General features: G+C 53.5%; 1 protein-coding gene across 12 annotated transcripts in view; it reads right to left on the bottom strand.

The window, feature by feature from the left end:
- CPEB2 (cytoplasmic polyadenylation element binding protein 2) overlaps window positions 1-3,151 on the bottom strand; it is a 68,533-nt gene extending 65,382 nt beyond the window's left edge. For 10 of the 12 annotated variants that reach the window (XM_025438454.3, XM_025438453.3, XM_025438452.3 and 7 more), the window contains exon 1: window positions 1,373-3,151. In XM_025438454.3, the coding sequence (XP_025294239.3) occupies window positions 1,373-3,136 (1,764 nt within the window). In that variant the 5' untranslated portion in view covers window positions 3,137-3,151. Of the gene's footprint in view, window positions 1-47; window positions 206-895; window positions 1,199-1,372 lie in introns of those variants that run through there. The other 2 variants (XM_025438456.3, XM_025438465.3) reach the window with 2 other exon arrangements.
- Between the last annotated feature and the right edge of the window lie 8,064 nt (window positions 3,152-11,215).

Consider the following 11,215-nt stretch of genomic DNA (forward strand, 5'->3'; position numbering starts at 1 on the left):
TTGGGGAGACACCAGTAATCCAAAATTAAAAAAAAAAAAAACTTAACTGTTACTCTGGTTAATTCAAATAAACTCGGAAGTGTTACTTTGGTTAGACAGTATTCATCTTTCAAAAGGTGAGCTCTTGAAAACTTCAACTGGTCAATGGAAAAAGTTATAGGAGTAAGCAGGCACTGGTTAAGGTCCAATTTTGCTGGTCTCTCGATCCTCAATCACGAAAATGACCTTAAACATACTAATCACTACAATAAATGCTGACTGGATCGGAAAAGAACAAAATAGTCTTTCAATGTCAATTAACCAACCCAGAGGTCATTCAAACACTGTATTGAGAAGATAACAAAATAGAGCTTGAATCAGAAATGACTCGGATGAATTAAAAAAACAAAAAACAAAAAGCCCTGCCGAGCGTGATTTCATAATCGCATTACCGCAGGTAAAACAGACAAACCCCATCGTTCAAGAAAAGGTTAAGGCCACCGAAACACCCCGGGAGTCCTCCTCCCTCCGAGGTCGCACACGAATCCCGGGCTCAAGTTTAGTTCGGTCTCAAAACGCCACAGAATATTCGTCACGCACGAAGAGGCGCAGAGACCCAGGGCCGGGCCTCCGGGCCGCGACCGAGCCGGCGCCGCTCTACGGCCGTCTGACAGGTCCGCCCTGACGGCGCCCGCGGCGCCTCGGCCGCTGCTCTCCCGGCGCCGGGCCCTCGGCGGGCGCAGCGGCCGGCGGACGGGCGGGCGGGCGGACGGGCGGGCGGGCGGCTCGGCGGCCACCGCCTGCCCCTCCAGACCCCGCGCCGGCCGGGGCGCCGTGAGCCAGGCTGGACCCGAGGGCGCCTCTCCGCCGGTCCCCACTGGACGACGGGGAAGAGTCCCCGGCGCCTCGCACGCACCGTCCGCGCCGTTCCGGTTCCTCCTTCCCGAGTTCGCCTCCCTCGGCCGCCGCCCGGGCCCGCCCGTCCTCGCCGCGTCCCTCGGGCTTGCGGGCCGCGGACGGCGGGCCTCCTACGCCAGCCAGGGGCGCCCGCCGCGGGGGACTGCCGAGCCGCCCCACCCGCCGCCGCCGCCCTCGGCCCGGGCGCCATCCGGCCGCGGCCCCAGCCCCCACCGCCGCGCCGGGCGGGCGTTCGTTCGAGGGGGCGCCCGGCCCCGGCGGCTTCCAGCACCAGCCCCCGGCCCGAGCCCCGCAGCCCCGCAGCCCCGCAGCCCACGGCGGCCGCTGCCCGCCCGCCCGCCCGCCCCTCCGGGGGCCGGTGTCCCCGCGTCCCGTCAGCCTTCTCCGCCTCTCGGTCCCGCTCTCCCTCGGGCGAGCGGCCCTCGCCACCCGGGTCCCCAGCCCCGCGGCGCAGCCCGGCCGCCGCCTGCCGTACCTGGTGGTGGTTGTAGGAGTTCCTCTGCTGCAGGAAGGCGGCGGCCGCCGCCTGGTGCTGCTGCTGGAGCTGCGGGCTGACGGGCGACCTGCGGCTCTGCGGCTGCTGCTGCGCCGCGGGCGGCGGGGGCTGCTGCTGAGGTAAATTCATGGCGGGCGGCGGCGGCGGGGGCACTGCGGCCGCCGAGAAGGGGCCGCCGAAGCCGCCGCCGCCGCCGCCGCCGCCGCCGCCGCTCGCCGGCACGCTGAGTCCCGCGCAGCCGTGCGGGGACACGGGCGAGAAGCTCGGGAAGAAGGCCGGGTTCATGGACGACGGCAGCCCGGGGTAGAAGCCGTTCTCTGAATCGGGGCTGGGCGGCGGCATGGCGCTGAGCGAGCCTGAGCCTCCGCCGCCGCCGCCGCCGCCGCCCGGGGTGGCGGCCGAGGAGCCGGGCTGCTGCGGCTGGGGCTGCGGCGGCTGCTGGGGCTGCGGCGGCTGCTGCGGCGGCGGCGGCGGCGGCGGCTGGGGCTGGGGCGGCGGCGGCGGCGACGCGGTCTGCACCGACCAGGGGGTGCCGAAGCCGGGCAGCGGCGGCGGCGACGCGGAGCCGCCTCCCCCTCCGCCTCCGGGGGGCCCCCCGCCCCCGCCGCCGCCGCCCGGGTGCGGAAGGTCCGGGCTCTGCAGGCTGCTGAAGGCGCCCGCGCCGAGCGCCCCGCCGGGCAGGAGGTTACTGGGACTGTTGAGCAGAGGGTGGTTGGGGGACTCCATGGAGCCCGGCGCGGGGTTCACCGGCGGCGTCGAGGGGGCCAAGCCCGCATTGGGGGGCTCGGCGGCGCTGCCCTCGCCCGCGGCCGGGGTCTTGCGAGGGCTGCCCGCGCCTCCGTGGCGGCGCCGCGGGGCTGCGGGCGGTGAGGGCTGGAGCTGCGGGAGCGGGGGCAGGTCGGCCGGGCGCTGCCGCGGGGCGAAGTCCTGCGGCGGGAGGTGCTGCGGGTGCGGTACGCTGAACGGCGGCGGCGGCGGCGGCGGCTGTGGCTGCGGGCGCTGGGCGAGCTGCGCCGGCTGGAGGAGCGGGCCGGGCGGCGGCGGCGGCGGCGGGCTGAACCGGCCGGGGCAGTGGAGCGGCGGCGGCGGCGGCGGCGGCGGCTTCGAGTCCGGAGGGTGGGGAAGGTGGGGAGGGCTGAACTCTTTCCTCTTCTGGCTGCTCAGCTGCTGCTGCTGCCGCTTACTGAAGTCCTGCGGGGAGGAGGTGCGGCAGCAGCAGCAGGAGGAGGCGGAGGAGGAGGAGGGGTGGTGCAGACTCGGTTTGAAGTCCTGGGAGGGGAGGAGGTGGGTCACACCCGCGTTCGTGCCGCCGCCGGGGTGGTGGTTGGGGAGTTTCTCCGCGGCCGCCGCCCCCGAGAGCGGCCGCGCCGGCTGCTGTGTCAGCCCCAGCAGCAGCTCATCCTGCATGGTCTGCTGATGCGCCAGGAACGGGGAGGAAGAGGAAGCGGCGGCGGCGGCGGCGGCCGAGCTGGCCGAGCTGGCCGAGCTGCCCGCGCCGCCGCAGCCGAGAGGGATGGGAAAGGGGGAGGCGGCCTCCGAGATGCCGGTGACAGGCAACGGCGGCGGCGAGAGCGGGCCGAAGGGCGTGGCGGAGGGCTGCGGGGCGGCGGCCGCGGCGTAGGGCCGGGACGCGCCGCCGCCGCCGCCGCCGCCGCCGCCGCCGCCGCCGCCGCCGCCCAGGGGCCCAGGGCTGCCGCCTCGCAGCGGGGCGGCCTGCAGCACCCCAAGCCCCAAGTCCCTCATTTATGAGGCCGGCGGCAGCGGGAGGGGACGCGCCCCGTCCGCCGCCCCGTCCGCCGCCCCGTCCGCCGCCCCGCCTAGGAAGCCGCCGGATCTGGGGCGGCGCGGCCGTGGTGGAAGGAGGGGAAACCAGTGAGAGGGACACCGTGACTGAGCCAGGGGCACCTACTTCGGCCCCGCCACCCCCGCGGCAGTCACCGCCGCCTCCCGACACCGGCTCGGGTACCGCCGCCACCGCCGCCGCCGCCGCCCTCGCCGCTTAAGAACTCCGGAACGTGCGTCAGCGCCACCTCACAATCGCACCGCCCCCCGCGGTGCGTCCCGGCACGCGCGGGCGCGAGGCCTCCGCGCCCCCGCGGCCCCGCCCCGCCCCGCCCCGCCCCTCATTAGTATGCAGGCCCGGGCGGGGGCGCGCTCGTGCCCCTCGGAGGGCGGCCAGGGCCGGGGAGCGCGGGAGCGAGCGGCGCGCCTCCTCGGCTCCCTCGGCTCCCCTCGGCGTCCCGGGGAAACGGGAGGCCGGTGGCGGTGGCGGGAGCGGGCGCTCGGCTCGGGCCTGAGCCCCCGCCGCGCGCGCACCAGGGCGAGCGTGCGCGGGCGGCGCCGACGGTTCCTGGGCAACGGCCCCTCCCGGCGCGGGTTCCGCGCAGAGGCTGCCCTTTGGTCGCACGCGCCCCGCCCCGGCCCCGTCGCCCTCGCGGCCCCGCCCCCTTCCTGTCACCTCGGTCCCGCCCTCGGTCACATGAGGCTTGGCCGGTGCGACGCGGGCTTCCCGGGGCTGCGGTGCCCCACGGGGGAAACTGAGGCCGGGGACGGCTCCGGGGAGTGGCTGCCGGCCGCGGCGGCCGCGCTGCGAGCGGAGCGGGGACGCCGGCCCTCCCCGCCCTGGAGGCTCGGCCCGGGGACCCTGAGGCCGGCTGGGTGGTGCGTGCGGGCGGGCGGGCGCCGCCTGCTTTGCAGACCGCCCAGCGCGGTCCCGGCTTGCAGCCCTCCTTCCTGCTCGCCCTGGAAGGCGCCGTCTCGGGCTGGTTTCTGGTTTGGGCTTGTCGTGCTGCCTGCTGCCGTGGACCTTGCTGCCGCCGCGTGAAGGCGTTTTCTGCGGGCAAACAGGAAGCCCCGGCGGTACAGCAGACGCGCTCACTTGGCCAGCGAGGGGCGAAGTCCCGGGGACCCAGCGCGGCTCCCCGTGGTTGTCTGCACACAGAGGCGCATGAAGTGGGTTCGGAGGCGAGCTCCCGTGGTAGCCCTGGGCCAGCTCCAAGTCTTAGGATTTCATAAAAACCGTGGAGTGTGCCAGCCTCAGGACTGCCCGTGTGGGACTCCTCCCTGCCACTTTCGTTCTGGCTCCCCTGGCCCTAACCCCTCCCCTCCCGCCCCAGGGAGACTCAATTTTAAACATTTCCTAAGCTTTATGAGTTTTCAAGGGAGATTTCTCACATCAGGGGAAAAAAAGGAGGTTCTGACTCAGCAACAGACTTGTTGAGGCTTGCAAAATGGAAGGGGAGAGAGCTTTCCATGGTGGAGCTCTTGTTGAAAGCAATAGAAGAGGAACTAATCCTGTGTATTTCCTTTTTTTAAAAGAAGCATTTAACATAGAGAAAAAAGAAATATGTGAGGGTCTACATAAAAACAGAATGATCCTGTTTTGCAATTTTAACTTTTTCTTGGCACTTAAGAGAAGTGAAACTATTGGAAAAAAAAAAAAAAAGTCCCAGAATTCAGACTAATCCTAAAAGCAAGAGAGGATGTCCAGACTACTTGATTTTTTTTAAGTTATCATTTTTTTTTGGGGGGGGGGGTTGAGATACGATTGACCTATAACATCGTATTGGTTTTAGGTGAACAACAAAATGATTTGTCTATATGTTGGGAAGTAATTATCACAATAAGTTTAGTTAATATCCGTCACTGCACAGAGTAACAATTTTTTTTTTCTTGCAAGACTCTACTGGATATTGATTTACAACTGGAGTGAGATTGGTGTTCTAGCTTACAAATGTACACTCCTACTGGTGTAGGCAGAGTGTACATTTTCATGAGTCCTTATTCTCTTTAATTTCATTTCTACTTTTGTTACTTCACTGTTTCAGATTTACATAAATCAGGATAAGTATAGTAGAGAACAACATTGCAGGAGGAAAATATGTTCCACGTATTATGTTTATGTCTGATATCCTGTCTAATGAACTAAGTTTGATATAGGTAAAAGTATTCTTAAAAAAACTCAAATGGTTCAGAAATCGGTCAGGTGTATAGAAAATTGGTTCGAGTACATAATCTCAAAACCATTTTTAACAATCAGGCAAAACGTAGAACTGGAGAAGCACTTTTGTTATTCTAAATTACAATGTCTAGACAATAACTTGAGCCCATTACAATTAAAAATATAAATGGCCATTTCCACAGCATCTATCGACGTATTCTTAACTATTATTCAGTAGTGTATTACAGGGAAAAACTACTTCACAACTGAAGACTTTAAGACTGTCTTAAAAATGAACGCATTTCTTTTTCTAAGTGAAGTTATATTTGGAATCATCTGCACATCCAACAACAAATCTTGAAAGAGGAAGAAAATATAGGCATGAAAATTAGCTCAATCATCCACTAAAATTGCAGTTAGTGTAATATACGGAGGAAAGAGAGCATATATTTACAAGCCAAATGCTGCCATTCTGGGCTAAAGTTTGAATAAAAACAAGATTTCATGGTGTTCTGATACTGGTTTTGTTTGGGAAGATTTAGAGATCTCCAAAACAGAGAAAAGCCATCTCATTTAGTATCATGTAATAAGGTCAAATCTCATATTAGGTATAGTAAATTCCAAAATCCAACTGCCAGACCCTCTGCTCACCACTTTTTTTTTAAACATCTCGGTCTGTTGTGAGGACCCCATTTTTTTTATCTAGAGAAAAGTTACATCCTGAAATCTCTATCTTTTAAGCTGATGAATAGTGCCATTTCAATAATGCCATTATTGAAAATATTCAAACAGAAAGATTTCCTATGGTGGAGGTGGGTGAGAGGGGAGGGATTGTGGTCCTCCAGCAGCTCCAATGCCAAAATCTTCTGAGGCTACATTCTGTGTTGATTGTTAAACTCATGTGATTGTTAACTCAGTCTCTGACCTTATATGAGAGTCTCTTGTTCTTTCCTACCACTGTCCTGAGCCCATGTTTTAAAAAATATTTTTGCTACAACCTTGGACACACACATACACACGTGCACTTGAAATAAAGTTTTAGGCAATTCTTACTCTTTATAAGTGCAATGAACTCTAGTTTTAAGTTCTATGTACTATGTCAAATCACTAAGCTGATCTCAAATCACTAAGTTGATTTTAAGTCCCATGATTAGGCCATGAGCTGAAATCTATTCACACTGTTCTAGAAGACTACTTCACACCTTCTCTATCTCAATGTCTCCTGACACCTTCTCTCCTACCCTCATTCTCAGCTGACCTGGCTTTCTATTTCACTGAGAAAATAGAAGCAGTTCCAGGAGAGCTTTCACAGGTCCTCACTGTTCCCTTTTCCAGTCACTGTGCATCTGTTCCTACACACCTTCTTCCTTCCTGCTACATGGAGGGCCTGCCCACACTGCACACTACTATCCCCTCCACTGCTACACCAGATCCTTCCCACACCTGCTCAGAACACAGCTTTATAGACATTCCAGTCTCATAGCCACCCCACATTTAGCATATCCAATATTGACTCTCCCATCTTGGCAAATGGCACCTCATTGTTATAGTTTCTTGGGCAAAAAAAAAAAAAAAAAAAACCTAAAAATACTAATAATAAATAAAAAGGTCATCCTTGACCTTTATTTTTCTTTATGGCATATTCAAAACATTATTTTGTATGCTGCTTGTCCTACCTTTAAATTATGTCCAGAACCCAACCACTTCTCACCACTCCTACCACAAGCAGCCTGAGCCAGGCCAACATGATTATCCCTGGCTTGTTGCCCTCACCTCCTAACCAGCCTCCCAGCTTCTGATCTTGTCTCCCTATGGTCTCTTCACACGGCAGCCAAAAGGTTCCTTTCAAAATGGAAGACAGATCATGTCAACTTCCCTGACTAAATACTTACATTTTCCTAGAATAACAGTCAAGACGTTTTCGAGAACCAAATGGTTATTCGTGATTGCCTCCTACCTCCATGAACCCCTCTGACCATTTCTGCCCACACCATGCCAAGTCAGCCTCAGAGTCTTTGCCCTTTCAATTCTCTCTGCCTGGAATACTTGTTACCTAAATACCAGCAGGACTCGCTCTCGTGTTTCTCGTATCTCTGTCCCATTTCTTTTAGGTCTCTGCTCAAACTCATTTTCTCGATATTTCTCCCCCCCCCCCTTAACACCATCACAAATAGCAACCCCTTCCTTCCCCTCCAGCCTCACTATTACTCATAAGTGGTTTGATTTCTTTTCCTCATCTGGCACTCTATGTACTTGCATTGTTAATCTGTCCTTCCTGTTAGACGGCAAACCCCACGAGGAAAGTTACATTGTTTTGTCCACCGCTGCATCTTCCACACCTAGAACAATCCTGGCATGCAGTAGGCACCTAACAGTTAAATGTGCATGCACTGTTCCACAAATGAATAACAGTTTTAGAAAATAATAATAAGTATACTATAGTAATACAAGGGTCTTTTAAACAGCTGCTTATTTGTTGGCAGGAGTTACCCAAACACCATCCACAGGCTGCTAGGAATTACAAGCAAGGCAAGATAGTTCCAGGCATTGATAGGATACATGTGTGAGGACGCACAGTTAGGGCAGCTCAGGATTGTAACACCAGGGAAGAGATAAGCCTGGACTCCAGGAGGCAAGACTTCTGTTTTATGAGCTTACAGGAGGATCCCAGGCTTCAGAGACTGGGATATTGCGGAAGGAGACTGAAATGCAAGAGTTCATCATAGGAACTTGAACAAAGAAAGGAGTCAAGGCTCCAGCTCACAGAAACAGGAGTTCACATAGAATGGCCGTGAGGCCAACTTGATGCTGAGTGGTCATCTGCTGGTGTCCTACTGTGGCCTTGCCTGTAAATGCGAAAGAGTTAGTCTTTGGAAGCTCATTGGCCTGGCTTTGGGTTGGAGGGGGGAGGGAGTAGAAATTGAGGCCCATACTGACCTTGTCCAACTTCACGTGGCTTTATTGACACAGCACTCCAGAGTATCACCCTCTTTAATACTTCTGGTTCTTTTCCACTTTTCCAAACTTCCCTGCATACTGCCTTCCATTGCCTTCCTTAGCTTTCCATATCCTTCGCATGTTGGAGTTCCTTAGGCTTATATTCTTGGTCCTCTTCTCTACTTCTACATACTCTTTCTAGGTGACCTTATCCACTAGCATCGTTTCAAATATCATCTATATGCTAATGTCTAACACATCTCTCTCTAGCCCAGAGGCCAAATTCATATTTCTAACTGCCTGTTAACCAGCTTGACCTGGATGTCCCTTAGACACACCAATTCAATATGCCCATACCCTAATTTACCATCTTCCCCCAAACCTGCTGCTCCTCCTCTTTTTCTCCCTATCTGGGTTGATGGCGTCACTACATGAGTTGCTTGAGCTGGAAACATGAGTCATCCTCTTCTTCCTTCTATCTCACCCTCCAAAAACATTTGGTCACCATATTATTAATTCTGTAGCAGAAATACTGCTCAAATGTTGTCCCCTTGGTCCACTCCTCTACCTGTACCTTACCTCTCAATCTTTTCTCTGTCCTGCCCTAGAGCACAGCATCTTAGCTGGCTTCCCCACCAGTTCCTCTTCTGAATCTCTTCTCTTTAATGGTGTCAAGAAACAACTATAATCCTGTCAAACATCCTCCTTAATAAGTACCTTCCTAGCTTCTGCTGTATCACATCCAAACTTGCTGGGGACTAGGACCTTTCAAAAGTTATTTGTAACTTTTCTCATTGCCTTTATCACTTGCCACTCCCCATAGTACCCAATCCTCTGGATCAGACATGCCTTTTGATAGCTCTGGTCTTTTGCACATAATGTGTCTACTTTCTGGAATGCCTCTTACCTCTCTGAATCAGCCAATGCTTCCTTACCATTCAAGACACAGTTCAAATGCCATAATGTTTCTTGGTTCTCCCTGGACAGTGAGTTAAGCCCTCTTCTATGTTCTCTTACAGCATTGTCATATATTTTTTTTATTAGAATACTTGTCACAGGGACAATAATTATCTGTCTCCTTGGCTAGACAGAGTCTCCTTTGAGATGCTGAGTTGCTCTAGGTCATGGGCTTTCCTTTATGTATCTCCACAACTCTTTGTCTGCCATTATGCCTGAAACACAAGTGCTCAATAAATGTTTCTGGATTAGTAATTGCCCTGTGAATGCTGTAGGATGGCGAGATGAAAGGAAGGAGAGGAGAGAAAGAAGGAATGAAAGGGAGGAGGAAAATGTCTGTCTACAAAGCACACTTTTGAGGAGATAATGCCATTTTCTAGAGAACCATAACATTAATGACTTATGTTTGCTAAAGGAAGAAATTAAAAAATAAAAAACAACCGGACCATAACAACAAGAACAAAATCTCACTCCCCTTCCCATTGTTTTCTTTGGCAACACCAACCTGAAAACTTTATTCTGGTTGTTATGCTATCCAAGAATGAATCCATCAACAAAGAAAAATATCTAGAACCTTTCCCTGCCATTAATGTATAGAGTCCAAACACAATAAAAGGTCTTCACGGGTTATGTCACCGTTTGTGGAGCCTGGGACATTTATCATCCAACTCCAGTACTCCCACCTAGAAGAGAAGCCGTCAACCTCTGCAGTAATATTTTAACTATTCTATCACTTCTTGACTTGTATTCTTAGATCTAGTCAATTTGACTGGATTATAAATCTTTGGGGTCAGTGGCCATACCTTATATATTCCTTTCTGTTCCTAGTTCTTCTTGATGCTTTTATGAACCCAGAAACTACTTATTGAGTGTCAACTATGTGTCAGACACCATGCTAGGTACTGGGGTACAACCATGAACAAAACCAAAGACAAATGCGCTATTCTGCAGCATTATAGAGCCTTTTGATATCAGCTGTGATCATTCCCAGCCCTATTTGTCTAGACAGAATAGTAAACAGTGAGATTATAGGCCGAAACTGACCTACTAAATTGGCAGTCCTACATGCTCTAACATAGCCTCGCCGGACTGGTCATGGGTGGAGCCCAGGACGGATATGGAATATTGAGCTAAGGCAAATTCAGCAGGAAGGCAGGAGACATCACACACTGAAATACGTTGTAATCCTAGCTAGACAAGGAATTTTAACTTTTTATCCCCTTAACTTGTCACGATATTCTTTGCGACTAGATAAAGCAAATAATATTCCTATTTTAGAATTGGAAAACCAAAGCCCAGAAACAAAGTAATTTGCTTCCAGTAGTTTGCGTAGCTTGGGGTTAAAGCCCCCATCTCCCTGTTGTTCAGTCTGCTGCTTCATTGGCTATCACCCGAAATCTACAACATGTCTGAGCCATACGGAGCCACAGGGACAGGCCCCAGGAACAATGGTTGTTACTTTTACTAAAGGATAACAGATGGAAAGGGTAATGCTTTTTCTTTAAAAAAAAAAAAATTATTTATTTATTTATTTATTTGAGAGAGAGGGAGAGAGAGCAGGGGTGAGGGGCAGAGGGAGAGGGAGAAGCAGGCTCCCCACTGAGGAGGGATCCCCATTTGGGGCTCAATCTCAGAACCCCAGGATCATGACCTTAGCCCAAGGCTGACACTTAACCTACTAAACCACCCAGGTGCTCTGGAAAGGGTAATCTTTGAAAACTTGCCAGTAACACCTAACTAAATGAATAACAATTGGCAGTAGTGATCTCAGAATGAAACCTTTTTATTTTCAAAATACATAGCAAATAAAAACTCAGAAATGCTTCTCAAATGTGCATACTAATTTTTCTCCTATTAGAATAATGAAGCCTGGCAGTATATATTGGATATATTGCATTTAATTTTTTTCTTTCGTTCTGGAAAGCTAACTCCTTCACTTGATAAATTATTCTCTGCAGAGAAAAGTGGAGAAGCATTTTGACTAAATA

This window comes from Canis lupus, chromosome 3, assembly GCF_003254725.2.
Source record: "Canis lupus dingo isolate Sandy chromosome 3, ASM325472v2, whole genome shotgun sequence".
Lineage (NCBI taxonomy): Eukaryota > Metazoa > Chordata > Mammalia > Carnivora > Canidae > Canis > Canis lupus.